The sequence below is a fragment of the Haliotis asinina genome, chromosome 3 (assembly GCF_037392515.1).
Source record: "Haliotis asinina isolate JCU_RB_2024 chromosome 3, JCU_Hal_asi_v2, whole genome shotgun sequence".
Classification (NCBI taxonomy): Eukaryota; Metazoa; Mollusca; class Gastropoda; order Lepetellida; family Haliotidae; genus Haliotis; species Haliotis asinina.
The window spans coordinates 40,277,784-40,296,623 of record NC_090282.1 but is presented as its reverse complement, the minus strand read 5'-3'; the positions used below and the strand labels follow the sequence as shown (position 1 = coordinate 40,296,623).

Below are 18,840 nucleotides of genomic sequence, written 5' to 3'. Positions count from 1 at the left end.
ATGCGGTGCTTGATTTTGATTGGTTTAAAACGAAGGCGGGGCACTCTGGCTCGTGGCGCAAGCGCATTCCCGACATCAAGGTCATAAAAAAGAGAAATGGTTTGTTTTTCAGCATAGCCATGTGTTTACGGTCATAAACCTGAGTCATAATTATGATGTTAGATTAGATTATGTTCCCGCATGTGACAGTAAAGACTGCACGTCATTTGTAAAGGCCAGTGTGATTATCTAACACAGACCTGCCTATGAAAATGTTTAGGCCTGGGCCCCTTTCACAAAGGCACTAATGTGATCGCAAGTCACTGACACTAAGATAACCTTAGTGCAATGTTAGAGAATGGGTGATAAAGTTAACCTTAGCAAATGTTGCTTGGTCAGAGGAGCCCCTGATATAAGACAACAGAACTGATACACGTGTCCATAGATAACAGTCAACTTTTAATGCATGCAAGTACGCCACTAATGAGGTCTAAACCGCTGTCCAAACTTGGAGCAGGTTACTAGTGGTAAGGAACTAAATTCGTGACTTGTAATACGTGTATATGTCAGCGTTACCCCCAAGAGGGCATTTATCAACATTCAAGGACGGAGCTAAGGGAGATACATGCACTGTCACCTGGCATAAGGAAGGGGTGAACGGAGAACGCGTAAAGGATGGGAAAACATCTATTTACTCAAAACCAACAAAGTGAAACTGGGATGAATTCTAGGGCAGAGGTTGAATGACTGACATTCTAAACATAAACAATGTCAAAATAGGCCTACTATTACAGTTCGTATTTCTTCATCGTCGGATCCATGGAGGATGTGGAGGTATAAATGTTTAAAATATATTTCTCATTTTTGTGTCCAAATATGAAATTTACACTCCAAAGCAGCATATCGAAATATAATTAAAACATCCGACACACTACACAGGGGGTTCCCGTTTTGCCGGACGTTTTTGTCAACATTTTGGGTACATTTTCTCTTCATGATAAAATTCATAAATACATGTTTAGCACAACACAGGACAGTAATGTGCAACTATCACTTGAACACATGATTCTAATGAAAACTTGTGGTATCCAAGGCGAACTATTAAAATGGTTTGAAAGTTACTTAGAAAATAAAGTATACGGATGGCAATTAACGGGTATAAATCTGACAAGAAAACTGTACTAGAAGGAGTACCCCAGAGTACTGTCGTTGGACCACTTCTTTTTCTGAAAGACATCAATGATATTGTATGTGATACTGAAGTAACATTTGTCTCTTTGCAGATGACACCCCATTGTATATTATCATAGACGATCCAGCAGTCGTTGCTACCTACAATGACCTAGATAGAATTTGACGATGGGCCCGTACGTGGCAGGTTTCAACCAAATAAAATGGAACCAACCCAAAACTGTAACTTCCGACATCCAGACTTTGAGTTACCTTCACCATCAAGGTTTATCAGTGTGTTAAATAACTGGGATGCTAGGAAGGCATGTTACCATCATCACCTTAGGTACAGTGACAACCAAACCCTGCAGCTGCAGAAAGTCTATAATAGGTAATGAAATCAGACTACGTGTGTATCAAGTACCTTGTCGTCTTCTGTGGATGTAGTGCTACTATGCAAATATTGAAGTGTGTATTTCGAACATGATGATACTCTTCTATTCAACAAATGCATATATTATGAATAAATATGATTACACAATGCCAAATATGACATATGTTGCATGAATTAATACTTGTGAATATTGACACGTATCATCATTGATCACTTGCTGCACTGTTCCGCCCTGTTTCTCAACCGATATCACCCTATCAATATTTAAACGTAAGGAATAAGGAATAATGTTGTTTGTTCCACCCTGTTACTCAACCATTATCACTCTGTAGAGATGGAAATATATATTTTGAATATGTGTATGGTCTGTTATTTCAGCTTATATCACCCAGTAACTGTTATGAATAATGTGGTGATACTTTCTATTCTGCCACATAACTAGTATCACCCAGTGAATATTGATACGAGTATTCGGAATAATTGGACGCTGTGTTTCGCACTGATTCCCTAAACCAATCCCACCTTGTGGATATTGAAATGTATATATTCAGAACATACAGCTGCCGTCGCTACTCTAACAAACATCATCTTGCGGACAATGAAACCCTGCTTTGTGGTTTGAAACCCGTCTTTAACCACAGGATACAACAAACAACAACAAAAATCTCTTCCGCCGTAAACGATCATTCAAGTGGACTAGCACGAGGCATCTTGAAGCATGGCGAGTTACAAGGGAGTTAACCCGATATGAAACTATATATATTTATGATTGGTTAGGTCCCTTGTCCCGGAAGCTGTCGTTGATACAGTTTTTGACCATGTTTAAAGGTCACGTGGAACGTAAAACCAGAGACCATATAATAGAGGGACGGCCCTCTCCAACAGTTCATCATTAAACATCAGCGCTACAGTCTGGCATGTAACTGATACACATCGACACCCTGCTGCTAACTTCCTGTTACCGGAACACATGCGCAGCATATGCGCAGACATTCGCAAATGAACACTCTGGTAACCACGTAAACAATATTGCGTAATATCCGGACCGAGAGTTAATTCCTTAGCTGGATTTCACCGGTTGCGACTGACAGTCAAAGATTACTATTATATGGTCTCTGGTAAAACACAACTTTGTAGATTCTGGTACCTTTCGGTATGCACTTACCGAAACAAATCATAAAAAATGTCAATTCAACCTATAAAGTGGAAAAATCGCGATGAAAAAAAAGCCCGCGAAATCGGTGTTCAAACGTTTCACTAAATTCCCCCCTGCGCTGTGGGGAAAACTGGTTTCAACATCTGTGCTGCGCTGCGTCCATAACGCATGCGAAGTGAATAGGTTCGCGGAGCTTGAAACAGTATGTATGCCCAGAGTCTGAGGTCGTGAGCAGTAGTCTAATCTCGGTTGTGTACACAAACAAGTACATAATCTACTCGTTACGTAAAAGAACTTGTTGACTGTGGTAAGCAGTCTCTGTCTCAGAGAAAGCTGAGTGTCTGGTTTATTGACACCTATATGTCTGCCTGCCTGTCTGCTAAAGACAACATGCAGTACACAGCTTCAATCATTGACCACGTGCAGTTTGAACTTAACACCTATCAGACTATACGACATAGAGAAAATAAATTGATTTATGACTCGTGCACCCGAGTCCCGTCTCTGACACATTATGTAATTAGGAAGGGTTGATACACATGACATGTTTTTTATGTCTGTGGGTTGCAAACATTCATTTTTTTCGGATGAGTGGATCTGACGGAGACTGGTGCAAACTCTTGTCAGTTTCAAGTCCTGCTTTGTTCTTGGTCGAATGACAGATTCCAGCCTCGCAGTAGTTTACCATCTCTACTGACATGATTTTTGATTGAATCGAGCGCAGAGAACATGTATTTTCAAAACGTAACATCTCTATATACATTCTTCCTGGATAACAACTTCTTTCAGTGTATATGATTCTTTGTTTGACAACAGTATTTGAATCCATACTGAAACGACACATCAAGTACACAAAAAGAAGTTGTTATCCATAAAGAATCTTACTTTCTTGTGACTCGCCATATTTCTAAAATGGCCATCAAATAGATCATCTTTCTGTATACACAATGAACCCTCAGCATATCAGCAAATTAAACAACCAATCCAAAGCCGTCGTTACACTTGAGTGCGTATCCTCCCGCTATGACTGGGTTCGGTCTCCCGAGGGCTTCGTTTCGGGGGAAGTAAGCCGAAGTACAAAATATTGCACTTTTGAATCGCGATTGTACCCTTATAATTTTGTTTATTTGTTTTTTTTAAAAGCAGCAATGTATATTATATGTCATGAATAAGTGATAATTGTATTCTAATTATGTATGATTTTTTGGTTGCATGTGACCTTTAAATATAGTGTGAAAGGGTGTGAGAAAAGTGTAAAAACTTACAAGTGCCCGAGTGTCAACCCATCTTCCACTATATATAATATTAATGTTAACCTCAGATTTATAAGCGTTTTCACAACTGTTGTCAACCAATTCTCTTCTATTTGTCATATTAATCTCAGATTTATGAACTTGTTCATTGCTATAGTCGACTACACCGATTTCGCCCGTCAGTTATTCGCCAAGGGATATGAAAATTGTCTAATGAAGTATGTCGTGGATAATTAATAGGGCATGCATGCATTTCTGATGTTGACTGCAGTGATCAATGTTTGGCATACGTACCTTACACATATCTGTTATAGAGTTATTTGTTCGGTTGTATTTTAAAACCTCTAAATAAATAAAACATCTGAAGAAAATTGCCACAATACTGAAAGTGATCAGTGATCCTGAAAGTATACCGCGTAGATTCAACGCGACTCCAACGCAGTTTGTGATTTCCGAAAGTACATGGGTAAACGCGTTTGAGAAGTGGTAACCTTAGAAACACTTATAAAAGAGGAAGTAGTGAACGAATAATGCATACAAAACGAAAATTACTATTCTTCTCATCACAGTTTTTATTTCCCACTTACAGTTCGTTTATTTCTATTTTCGCTCCTTGCTGAAAGGTTGCAGGAACGTTTAGGTAAATGATACAGTGAATGGAGTAGAGAGTACACACATCTCAGTCTCTCCAATACGTTTATGGTTTGTCTCAGTTGGTGTAGCAGTTCTGACATATACTTAAAACGATTTGCCAATCTGATAGTTCGACGCAAAGTTGATGTATTCAGTCAAAGGCTGTTTGATAATGCACACCTCCTACAGTTCTTAATGCATGCTTTATGTCCTTATTTGTACACGCCAAAATGACTTGGAGACCTCCATATGAAAAGGGCATTCCCTTCCCACAGACGTTACTGCTCATAACTCCCAACGAACGTCCGTACGAAGATAATGACAAGTAACATCTGATGGAAGAGAATGCAAAAAAGAGGGTAAAACAGTTCTTCTTTTGCAGCCTTTTAATGTTGATACACCAGGCATTATAACTTTAAATGTCCTCTACCGGTTTCGGGTTTCTTCTCTTATTCAGACCCAAAACAGTTAAATCCAAAATATCCCAAAATATTTGCCTCCCTATTATCATACGTTATTGCGACAACCCCACACATTGTGCCAGCGTTCATCAGTATAAACACATAGTCTGGACCAGACAATCCAGTGATAAACAGCGTGAGCATCGATCTGCGCACTTGGGAACCGATGACATGGATAATATTTGAAATATCCTCTCATATAAGGGCTATATATGCCATATAATTTTTTTTTAATGTTGAAAGATGCAGTGGTCACATAAGAAATACCTGTAACGGAACGAACACTATGAGGAAGAACTTTAATGTTCGTGTACATTTAAATACATGTGTATTCACAATATTACACATTATCTCCTAAATACATTAAAATAATGTCCTGTCTGATTTGGCAAAGACACTCTAGTGTTTTGTGTTTTAGGTTCAGTCATAACATACACGTCGCTAACGTATATATATATGCGTAAAAGTTGTGCAGTACGTTAAAATAACCTTACTACCGTATCATTTGCAAGGGCTGAATGAATTGATTTTATCGCCAGTCGCCACAAGGAAACGCTGAGCATGTCTAGCTGCCTGATCTGCAGTTGCCAGTACAAAACAAACTATCTTCCTCGTTGTGCACACACGACCAAGCTACCGTCACTAATACTATGCTGCGCCCAGTACAATCGAGGCATGGGCCTAAGACGAACCTAATTAATAATAGTGATCCGCGAGCAGGTTGTGCACAACAAACCAAGTGTGTGTAAACAAACCTTTGCGTGTGAAGTTGCGCAGGGCATTTACGTGGCTTAGCCAACGGTTAACCTGAAACCGATCCGAGATGAGCACTTTATGGCTATGACCACCACGCGATCCGAAGGTAACATTGCTCCGCGGAAGGATCCGAAATTTTCTTGCTCGGTATCTGGATCCGATGAAATAGCTGCTCCTCGTGCGGCCGGTCGCTCGTGCACGGTTTACCGGGCGGACCCCAGCGCGTATCATTGGACAGTGAGCTGACGCCACGCGCACTGAGGTGGGATCCGATATTATCGGGGAGGAAACGTTGGGTGTATGGAAAAGGGCGGAAGTTATGTATCTCACTCCGCACCGGAGATTAACCTGGCGCATATCGGAGCCTGCTAACGTTCGTCGGCTTAAAAGGCATATCGACATTTACGCCGAGAAGAAAACATGCCGACATGTTTACTTACTCGCCATAGTTCATGTAAACAGCGTTTATAATCTGGACAAAAAGGGAGATGGCCCTGCGTGTATTGCCGTATAATGTCGCGTATGGGCTGTGTTGGATGGTGATGACATGTTTATTACTGTCACGTGTCCATTCTATTTGAAAAAAAAAAGAGTGACCTCAGACAACCGAGGTCATCGGGGTTGACGAATCTCAATTTTGTTAACGAGCCCTAACCATGAGGAACTTCGAGCACGACAACGGGGGTATTTTATACGATATTAGCATAAATATAGCAAAAAATACCAAATGCATGCATGTGCATTACAGGTGCGTTGCTGCATAATGTTGTCTTGTCGCCCACAACACCTGAATCGAACGATCACGGAAGCTAAGGAATTACATAATATAATTATTGCACTTGAACTTGAATAAGCATTGTGAAGAGGTGACTCTCCTATGCTACACTCTCTTCAGGATATTACATGGTGTTGTAATATCATCATCTTCTAAGACATCACACAAAAGCTAAATGTGCTTTCGTACAATTCATATAGTAGGAGTTCCTAAATATAAACAACAAAGACGTTGATCATCCGTGTAGACGTATCCTTGCTTGATCCAAACACATACTGTAAGTGGTCCTGTTGTAACATGACGTTGTTTAGCCATTAGACTACATGTGCATGCATTCTATCCTTGGTATACTTCTTCAACTTCTAAAAGCGTTTAGTGTAGTAAGGAAATTGTTATCCATATATCAGTATCCTTCATAGCATTCATATACCTCTAAGAAAAGTCACATAGAATGATGCACGACCTGTAATACCGATAATAGTATCACAGGCATATTGCGTTTCTGTCAATTATTCTTCACTGACATAGTTTTGAGATACACGAGGTTCGACTGTAGTTTTTATGGTGTTCAATAACATCACAGTTTTTATCTAGAGAGTCCTTAACTTAGAAAGAAAGACAACGAAAGTTAAGACAACAATTCCGTAATCCCAATGAAGGGATAGGATTATGCATTTAAAGAATTATGATACTTTAGTATATTTAATGCATATTTTAAGGATAATTTCTTTAGTCACCCGTGGCTCCTGACAACCAAGCGGGTTTTGTACTCCACTTCTTTCAGCACTAAATGAGGGTTGTACTTATTTAGATAATGTCTTGTTGCTGTGAGCAAAAACATGTTCATCCATAGTAAAATATGATTACTTCCTATTTCTGTGTCGGTTTAAACACCGCCCTTGCTTGCTGTGCAATATTACCGGTAACATAGGCGGATACTGAGCGGGGTGCAAGGATGCGCAGCTTCGGACTTTTTAGAGGAATTAAGATTAATCAAACGGACCAATGTTCAATGAAATACAAGATTGATGGATGTCAACTTCTCGTTGTGAATATCACGATATTTTGGAGTGTCAGCTTGCCCCTTCATCAGGCCATGATGGAGCCAGTATACACTCCGAAACGTCGTCCTAATCACAATAAAGAATATGACAACCACGTCTTGCTTTTCTTTCCTACATTTAACTTCAAAAATCCCTTCAAAGATTTGATATTTTGGTGGGGATTAACTAATAGACCATTTCGTTTGTTTTAAAACGGAACATATGCCACCAATTTATCATGAAGGCCAAAGTCTTATTTTTGGGTGGGACTATAATGACATTCTAGTAAAGGATCTTAGTTATTGGGGGTCACATGAGATTTTAAGCTCAAGTAGTTCACCTAAATCATTTTTTTCAGTTCGCAATAGTTCCCGTAGGAGATGTATCTAAATGAATCACTGACTTACTGTAACATTAATTACAAACGTATAGTGCATAGTATCAAATGTATTTGTGTAACCATCCGATCGTTCAATTACGTGAAGAATATCGGAATAGGTATGTGTTACTGATTTGGTTAACTTCACTGTCGAACCATTGATTTTAAAAATTGGCATCTTTTTCTTGAACAAATTTGCATGGTTGTTTATTCGCCATTTCATATTTGTGATTTTAGCGTGAGTATCCATTTTTAATGTAGGTTCAATTATTTGTTTTAGTCTAAACAGTCCCGACGTGCTAATTTCATAATTGTTTTTGGAAATAGATGAAAACAACGAACTTGCACCCATGGCGCAATATTTCTTCCTTTATATGTCAGGCATGAGAAAACAATTTCAGTAAAACGGGTTTACTCTTCCAATTTGAAAACTAAATCACTCGTCGGCCCGCAAATAAAACATTTCCTGCCCCATGAGCATGACAACGATGTAATAAGATCCACCACTTTACAAGCATACATTAAATATGCATTATGAATTCAGTCGAACCTGAGAAAATACATTCATGTAACACTATAGGGAGTAATCAGTGACATACATTTATGTTTTTACAGAACCGTAAAAAACAAACATCATTCATATGGCGTATTCCATTTACAGTATCTACTATTAAGAAATAATAATACCGATGCATAAAGACATGATTAAAAATCCACCTATCTGCAGCAAAGCACCAAACGAGAACGTAAACAAAATCAATGAATGCTCCCTTACCCACTGGAATTTTCCACATGGAAATTCCCCACGATCTGCGGTGTTTTCATTCACCCAGTTGCTATCGGTCAGAGAGGGTGACCGACTTGAACGCTATCTTAATAACAACACTCCAGCAGACTAACTGTAACAAAAACACTGTCTGGGTTGAAGAAGTAACTGCCAAGAATGCTTACACAACTGGATAACTTTATTACTGCACGAGAACTTTTAGAAAGCGGGCGACTGTCGTTGGGTGATATTGTCGAAATCGATCGCATCATATATTCGCATTGGGTGCTCTACATTGGTGATGACGATGTCGTTCATGTCGCTGGACCTGACTCGGACATTCCATCTTCGGAGGCTAAAGTGATCAAATGCAAACTAATTGATGTTGCGGACGGCAGTTTAGTCCGAATAAACAACAAACTAGTTCCCGCTCGTGAGCGCGGCTACGCGTCATTGCCTTGTGACGTCACAGTGAGCCGGGCACATAGCATGGTGGGAAAGATTGTGACACATAATTTAATGACCAGGAACAGTGAACATTATGTCACAAACTGGAAATATGGTGTTAGTTGGAGTGATCAGGTTTGTGTTTTTTCAGTGTTTGTTAAAATATGAAAGATACAGAGATGCACTTGTTATGTAAGAGGGCATTCCTCCATCAGTACTAAATGTTCTTTACATGTTTCATACAATAGTCAATCATTTCTAAATTCAGTGCACCAAAGGTTTTATTTGTTGCACTGGAAAAGTTTGAGAAATGTAGCTTGAAGCATGGAAGTAACTAAGTCAGCATCAGACAGTCCTGTGAATGATACTATAGCATGAGTAATGACAGTAAACTATGATTATAATGAACTGTAAGGATAACTTATTTGATAGGGATTTCAGAAGTTGTGTAGATGAAGGAAAACCAAGTTCTATGGATAGTCAATTTCTTTATTGCAATGGGTGGGATGTTTCGGTTCAGTCTCTAACACCGTTATTAAGCAAGTGAAACTGAAGTGCACTGAAACGTCGAAAACATTGGAATAAAGAAGTTGACTGTCCTGAAAACTTGGTTTTCCTTTAACTCTAAGGAGTCTCTTTAGGCTGGGTCATTAGCTGTTTGAAGAAATATGTAGCAAGTGTCGAGGATAAAATATACAATCTGTTATATTTGTCATTTCATTGTAAACACATTTTGCTGTACACCTTCAGAGTACAATGATCCCACGTCAACCATTCCACCTGCCATATCACCTTACCCTTGCCTTTAATTACTACCCCAGGTTGCTAGGCACTAAGCTGAGCTGGAATCAGTGGGCTCAAAAGATTGTAAACATGCAGTGATTAAAAGTGATATTCAGATAGATGTATATTGTCTTATTATATATCCATGAAAGTGCATCTGTCATTAAACATGATTTTCTATTTACACAGGTTGTGTATTAGTATCTTAAGATAACAATGATGAGATTTTGTTTCATAAGCAGTTCCAAATATACCTCTGACCTGTGGATGTACACATTATAATGACTGAATTATGCTGCTGTCCAGTGTCATTGGTTCACCATCAAGTATGTTAGAAGGAATGTAGACAGCCATAGCATGGCTCATTCTTGTCAGGTTGCAAACCAGGAGTAATTTATTGCCTGGGTGGGATAAGAAATCAGTGACAAAGCCTCAGAAGGACTGCTTGTATTTTCACATTGAACTGAATATCCAAACTTACCCGTGGATCTTCTTTCTCCTAATTACAGTAAATAATTAACATGTTTCATTTTAATTGAAGTCTATATGTAAAATGTGAAGAACTTTGAACTTAACAGAACATGAATACTTGATAATGGACAAGGAGAAGCCCTGATTATCATTTGTTGATAAACAAGTCCTCAGACTTTGTTCAAACATCTGTGTACAAAAGCTTCATCAGTGATAATCATGCAGCAAGTAATTCATATACTCCATTGTTGCAGCATGTTCTGTAACAGGTGTCTGTTGTATTTGTATTGACAAGCAAATATGGCTATTAGAGCAAGGTGGTTAATGATGTTTTCAGAAGGTGTGTCGTGGAAATTGTCATGAAGCTGCAGTTTGCCAGTGTTTATGACATTATTTTCTCATGATGCACTTAGAATGGCGAACCAAGATGTACCCAATGATTCTACAGTAATAACTCCCTGTGATATAAGTGAACGGACTGGACATGGTAGGAATGTTTGCTTCCATGCCTCAAACAATGTATCAACCTCAGGCATGATTCAGAGAGTCTGTGAACTGCGATGAGCAGCTGATGACATTAGCACATTTTGTATGTGATGACAGTGGTGTTCCATGGTTCTTCTTCTCCTATGCTGAGCATGTTGCATTGTAGCTTGAGGAAATGTAAAGGGAGGTGGAGTTAAATTTGACCTTCAAATGAAGTATTGTTGTGCAGTATGTTAATGGCAACAATGAAGGTTGTTTTGATATAACATTATGTTTCTTTATTCTAAAAAGGTGCCATAATGTGAGATGTTCCTGGCGGAAAACCCCTTTCATCGAACACCACTGAATATACTAGTATTTGACCTAAAACATCAAATGTTTATGATATGACCAGTATGCTGCAATACAGAATTCATTCTAATGAATACTGATTATTATCTTCAGAAAAATACTAGAATGTAGTACTTAGGAGATGAACATACTGTGTTAGAAAATCAGAGGTATATAACAAAATTATAATAGCTCTAAATACAGAATTCATTATATACGTCTGATTGTCCAACACAATACGTTTATCTCCATTCTACCATAACAGTGTTACTCAGATTTAAACAAATACCTAAAGTGTTGGAAAATCAGAGATACGTGATTATATGCCTCTGAATGACTTTGATTAATCAATCACAATCCAGTTTTTACTGAAGTCATGGTAGAACTGATATTACCACAAATCCTGTTAGTGAAAAGAGGGTAACTATTGGTGACCAGGCTGCTGATCAATGTTGTCAGCAACAGCAAAGTGGCAGACAGCTTTAAAGTTGTCCCAAATACCAGTTTGGGCTTTTGGCAACAAATTATTTTACCCAAAATGTATTCATGGCTTATGTTTGATTTTGCTTATTTCCATGGTTATGCTATTAGATGTACACAATGACAATTCTAAGAGAAACTAGCCAAGCAATTGAATCTTTCAAGAATTAAAATTAGAACCCATCAGTATGCATGTCCTCCAACTCAGGTTTACCTTTGTTTATCTTGTGTATTGTGCTCAGTATTTTTGACCCACTTGAGGCTCATCTGTTTGCCAACAGCTTAACTCGCTGAAAAGATGTCAGCCTTTCTTATAATCTGATATGATATCATGTGAAACTGAAATCAACCTGTTTGTGACTGGCCGTGTTTGTGTAGAGATTTGAGACCTGAAGATGCCATACTCAGTATTCAAGGCAGATCACAACAAAGGTTAATATTCTGAAGGACATTGTTACCAATAAGATAAACCAGGCTGCTGATATATAGCTGGAATATTGCTGAGTTCAGCTTTAAACATTAAACAACAACCAAACAAAAAACAAAATTTATATATATCATCAGTAAGAAATGAAACATATGGCTGTTGAGGTACAGATTGTGGATTACCATATGTGATGTTTGATTATTCCCTGTCACTAGCTGTCTGATCAAATTATACTCGTGTACATGAGAAGTTCTCTGTTAAGGTAATGAATATAACTAAAGGCATTAAAGACACTTCTTAACCAAAGCTTTGGTTGCATTCAAATCCCAGGGATTTGTCATAATAGAATTTAGATATTACATTATCAACAGTTATTGTTCAGCTAAAAATTAATGAAAAAGACTTTTATCCCTGATACAATTGCATGGTCAAGATTTGAAATTACTTAATTTCCTGACCTGATTTGGTATCCTCATGATACTACACAATTACTAAAATATTTCTTTATTGATAAATGTTCCCATTTACTGACCTCGTTCTCACTTCATTTTGCTGTAAAGATTTATTTGCACTATTCTTTTGGACCATATGGATGATACGATCTGTTATTGATGTGAAAGATGACTCATGTGACCTGGAGGTGACATTGCACGATATATCAAGGTCACATAAACACACCTCATATTACCAGCTGTTGAATGATGACAAACTGGGTCATACTAAAATGTTCCCAAGGCACATTGTTTATATCATAGTGCAAGGTATGGAACACATTTAATTTAAGGCACATTGTTTTTGAAAATGATCCAGTCTTGTGTCATTAACCTGATAATATAGATGAAGAGATCATTTGCTACCAAGATAGGGCTTCAAAGACCAAAGGATTACCCTTATTTTCAAAGATGTTCATACCAGAAGGTTCATTTTGTGAAATGTGTATGTCATTATCAACATGGGGTGCTGAGTAGCCTAGTGATTTAAACTTTTAGTCATTACACCTAAAACCTCCTAAAACCCAGGTTCGGTTCCCCACATGGGTACAATGTGTGAAGCTGATATCTTGTGTCCCAACCATGATATCCCTGGAATATTGTTGAAGCAGTGTAAAACGAAATTCACTCAGTCACCATCAACCTTGAAAAGCACATCACTATGAACACTGGTAAAGTAAATCATTTTCTGAAGTGATGTAATGAATCACCTTGTAAAACAGCCTGCACACCCGAAACCTCAGCCTACAATCTTGTCCATTGTTCAAATACCATTACAAATTCAGTATTTTGTCTATATCATGAAGAAATAAGTTTTCTCATAAAAATGTTTTTCTTATTCCAGGCTGAAGCTGCCTACCAGGGTGTGTTTTCATCCTCTCCGCAAACCACAGCACAAGAGGCTCATAACACAATGTTCACTGGTCTGAAAAGCTTGCTCCACTCTGCGCAGCTGTCAGACCAAAGGGAGACAAGTCCAAATGTTATGACACCCTCACCACCAAGGAGACCTACAGATACAAGCTTATCGATATGGACAGGGCTCAATAAGCTCTTATACTCACCGTCTTCTATCCAAAGGGAGGCAACCCCACATATTTAAAAGACTCGTTTTAAAATCTGTTGTTGATAATGATGTTATCTACAGAGCTGTTCTATTATATTTCTCCCTGCTCAGAAAGATCTATACATATCAACTGTGTGCAGTTGTGACATGCTCATATATAGAAATTGAAATTTATAGAAACATAGTTTGAGGGTTTGCTTTAATCAATTATTACGCAAATTATGAATATTTAGTTTGTTTGAACCTATGACTTTTATGAGCCAGTATCTTGGTTAAGGCCACCTCTTCAACTTCTACATTACTGACATTTCCCCTGAAACAACAATGCTAAAAACTTTGCATGTGTGTTTCCAGCATGAATGTTTCTAAATGCTGCTCACAGAATCCTGATCTGGTTTCCAACATGGCAGTCATGTTGTCATTTCAGTCAATTTCTCAGCCATCTGTGAATGTATAACAATGAAGATATATTATATGTAGAATTAGAATCGAAGATTTCTTGCCCAGCTTTGAACGCTGACATTTCTTGCCCTGACCTTTGATCTGATTTATCTGGATACATTGTATTCAGGACATCAGTTTATGTTAAACCACAGTGTTCATAAATAACTTCTTTGAGTGGCATTTTAGAAGATGGAAAGTACAATATTGAAAAAACTTTATGTATAGCGACTTCTTTTATAATTAAGGGAAGTTGTTACCCATAAAATTGTTCTATGATGTTGATGAAACTGAAACTTAGCTTATAATCATCCTTGTATTGTGGTCTGTTCAGAGATTCATCATCCATTTTCAAACATGGTTGCCATGGCAGGCATTTTTTAAAAATATTTAATATATCTTTCATTTTGAAATTTGATTTACAGTATGTATGTTATGCAGAATAGCATCCAATGCAGTTTTGATGAGTCCTCTGCAGTGTGAAATTAGGAAATGTGCTATTTTGTTTTCTTGTCTTATCGTATTGTGACCTTACACCAAATGTATTCCAGAAATGGTCATGTGAGCCACAGAGCCATTATATAACTTCCAAATATGACAATGGCAGTTAACTGGATAACCTTGATCTCATGTTTTACAAACCTAGGCATAAATTCATGAATATCATCTGTATTTAACATCTTTGTATTTGTATCATTGCATCCAAAGTTTCAGCTACCTGCTCATTGATAACATACAAAGTAATGCCTAACATTGAACTACATGTAACACCCAAACATGCGAACAGAAAGATTTGGCTTTGAATACCCAACCAAAGATGTCATAATATTTTAGAGATACATATTGTTCATAAGAAAATTATTGAAGTACAATGTACCAGCATGCGTTGTTAAAAGGATTGATGAAACCAAGTTGATGAAATATTTTGTTGACATATTATGACATTATCCGTGATAAACCGCAGTTATCTGATTCCCTCAGCAATCTGAGTGGCTTTTCACTGTCATGTCAAGTGAGTTGGCATTTTCTGAAAGCACAACCATGACATAGATGAAGAAGATTGCCAAACATTATCAGACAAGGTCTGTAACTGAACACTATCAAAACTGATGCTGCTTGTAAACTATATCTAAGCTCTGTTCTTTTGACATTGAATTCTGATAGAAAATGAGAATGCCTGTTAACAAGGAATATGCACTGGTCCTTCATTCATAAAATAAAAGATGTTCTTTCTATTCCTTACAGAATTAAAAATGTCTCAGTCACAACAGTTATAGCAAATATTAGTTTTCAAGACGTGCCATGCACATTTTTAGCACAACTGAAAAACAAGTCTCTAAGCCTAGTTTTATGTTTTTTCACAGAATTACATGTACACATTTACCTCTGAATTTGAGAACACACCCCAGTTTCGAACAAATTAGCATATTTTCCCCATTACCTCCAAATCTGCAATCCTATAAATCTGTGCCATGTTTTTGTTCATTGTATCAGCAGAATAGAGCTGGCAGCAAGGCATGGGCTAGACTGAAAGGTTGTGTTTATGAATATGTGCCAAATAAATCCACAGTAGTGTTCCTGTAGTAATGTGTAGAATGTTAGTGCATTTGTTACTTGTACATCTGCAAGTGTATGAATTTACAAAATGGCATTTCTTGTGTATATTTGTTACTCAGTGATGCATATTTTTTTTTATGAACAAGTGAATATTATTGATATTATTTCTATGCAGGTTGTGTTTAGCTTTTAGTTTAAAATCTCAATGGGTTCTGTGCATATTTTCTTTTTAATTCGAACTTCTATACTGTAACATTTACGAAACACACTCTGCTACTATGAAGCTTGATTACCCCAAGAATGGTGGGCCAGCGTCAAGGTTAAAGCATTCATTCATCTCGCTGAAGACTTGGGTTAGATTCCCCACATGGGGACAATATGTCAAGCCCATTTCTGGTCTCCCCACTGCGATGTTGCTGGAATATGGGTAAAAGCAGCATAAAACTACATTCACTCACTCACTTGACATCCACAATAGGGGTCCCTGCAATAGGAAACTGGGTGAAGGAGTGTGTAGCACAAAAGGTGAGAGTTCAAGGGGAGGCAATCCCCTGAGTTTCACAGTAATTTTGCCTTACCACATCTGTGTCAGTCGTGATCTTTTGGGCTTGACAACATAGGAGGGCTTGGGTCCTGATCCGACAAGCATTCATAGTGCTACAGCATTCGCAAACCAATGATAGACTATAGAGTTACAACAGGGACCAGATATCTTTACACTGCTTCTTTGCATAAAGACTTCATCATAAAATTGAAGAGAAACTGCAGATTTTGAAATTGTCTAGGAATATGCAGAGTTATATATGACACACATATGTTCATCCAGTACACACAAATGTAGAGAATGGATGCTGAAGATCCAAAATTCCGTGTCCGGAGAGATGTGCAAGAATACTGAGAGTGTTCCTACAGCACATAGAGTAGCTACCTGTGTCCATTACTTTTACCAATCAGTCATAACTACTGTCATGACCACCAGTTCATTCAAGGCTCTGATGTAATCATCTGACAGTAAGCTACACAGCATCATTTCAATATTTTACGCTACATTACCTATTTTTATGGGGGTGCCTTTGACCTGTACGTTTGTAAGTTGAAGTAAAACCCTGCTTGTACGTGTATATGTCTAAGACCTGTATTACTTTGAGCTGTTTTCACACATTCTGCTGTATTAGATGTATCAAGCCCAGCTTTTGCACTCAAAAGCATCATCACACTGAAGACCTCGGGTCAGTTCCTCATATAGGTACAATGTGAAACCATTTCTGGTGTGCCCCTGCTGTAATATTGCTGAACTAATGCTGAAAGAGGTGTAAATCCACTCACTCATTCCAACTGTGTCTGTGAAAACCTTCCGAAAAACTCTTTGTGTACATTAAGCTTTGTAGAAGGTAGAGATACATTAGTATATGCCAATATTACTTTACACAGCCAAATAGTGATGTCAGCACTGCACGTGATGATTCTAGATAGGTTGTGTTGGAGAATATTACTAGCTATGCACCTTTATGCTTGTATATACTCAGGTTTTACTTTGTACTACAGTGATTGTGAAGTCATATCAAAGATGTGAGTGTCAGTCCTGTTTGTATATTGACTCACGAAGGTGACAGTATATTACATATATACACCTACTTGTGCATTATCTTATCTGTTGAGTATGCATTAAGATTTGCTCAAGAGGACATAAGCTTTTCTTTTTGTTTTATTTAAAGAATGTATGCGCCATTTGTATGTTTATTTGAAGGCATGAACGGTAAATGGTCTATTTTCTTGGAGTGTTGTTTCACATGTGATTTGTTGTTAATACTATTGTAAATATATCCTATGTACATATTGTTACTGGTAAATTAAAGAGTATTAGATAAAGCTGTGTCAGTATTTTTTTACACAACACTGTAGTTAGTTGGTCATAGTTGGCAATAGGTACCAAAGGGTTGTCAGCACGTTGGGAGGCACTGCTGGCCAAGTTATCCTGGATGCTGCAGTTCTGTGGTTAGAGTTCTGTCCCTTAGGGTGTGTCAGAAACCAATTATCATGGGTCCAAACCTGTGTTTGTGGTTTGTCATCATTATACAGTCGGCTACCATGAAAGTGGCGAAGACCTTGGTCACAGATAATGGCATGCTTTGGTATATGATATGTATATGAGGAAGTCCCTGCCATACTCAACACAGCAGGTGGCCTGTGGGGAAATACTGGAGAAAAGTATGTCCCCAACAGGTTCAGTTACAATGTATTTCCTCAAGTAAACGCATGTACTTCTTTCCAACACTCTATCAATCCACATTAAAGCAAAGATACAATGTAAACATGGAGAGAATTCCCAGTGTAAACACTGATACATGATAAACAGCTGTGCGGAATCTGAATCGAAAAAGGGTACGATTATTTGAACAGTTTAATATAAAAAAAAGCCAATGGGAAGCTCTGGATTTGAAAGGCCAATGCACATTGATGTGCCTATAGGAAGTAGGTAACTACGCTGGGAGGTGGATAAGATTGGATTCCTTAAATAGGCACGTGTGTTAAGCTGTCAAAACGGCTACAGAAAACATAGCTTCTGATACTGCCAGGGGCCGCTATCGCCTTGGGAAAATGCGTAAACCCACCCGGTTGTGAAGTTGACTGAATATTGCTTGAACTTGAAGTGGCGTAAAATCATACACTCAAACCCGATGCCCCAGTTTGAACCATGTGATGCATGTCATCGCGTCACAATTGCGAATATCAGTGATGATTTCAGTTACTGGGATGTCTGGTCCAGACTCGATTCATTGCATTCTGATATTTTGATATTATGCCTGGACGCGTTTTAGGGGAAAAGCGCCATCAAATACATATGTCACATTTCGTATGCATTTTTGGTTGTATTCTTTGCGCAAGTGTTCAAATGTAATATTGAGCCGATGTTAATCTGTCATACTTCTGAAGAGACATCGTTGTGTATTAGATGTTACACAAGATATCATTTTGGTTGTATTTCTTCTTGGCGCAAGTGTTCAAGTGTTTACAGATTGCATATAGACCAGAGCGTGGGACGGGGGACGCAACATTAAACCGCCTGCAAAATATGTACTCTCATCTAGAGATAGT

General features: G+C 38.1%; 1 protein-coding gene across 1 annotated transcript; it reads left to right on the top strand.

Moving 5' to 3' along the window:
- The first annotated feature begins 8,852 nt into the window (after positions 1–8,852).
- On the top strand, positions 8,853–17,444 carry LOC137277997 (phospholipase A and acyltransferase 2-like). Its single transcript, XM_067810026.1, has 2 exons — positions 8,853–9,347; positions 13,525–17,444. Exons 1-2 carry the CDS (start codon positions 8,943–8,945, stop codon positions 13,780–13,782), a joined length of 663 nt encoding a protein of 220 aa, XP_067666127.1. The 5' UTR covers positions 8,853–8,942; the 3' UTR covers positions 13,783–17,444.
- The last annotated feature ends 1,396 nt before the right edge of the window (positions 17,445–18,840 follow it).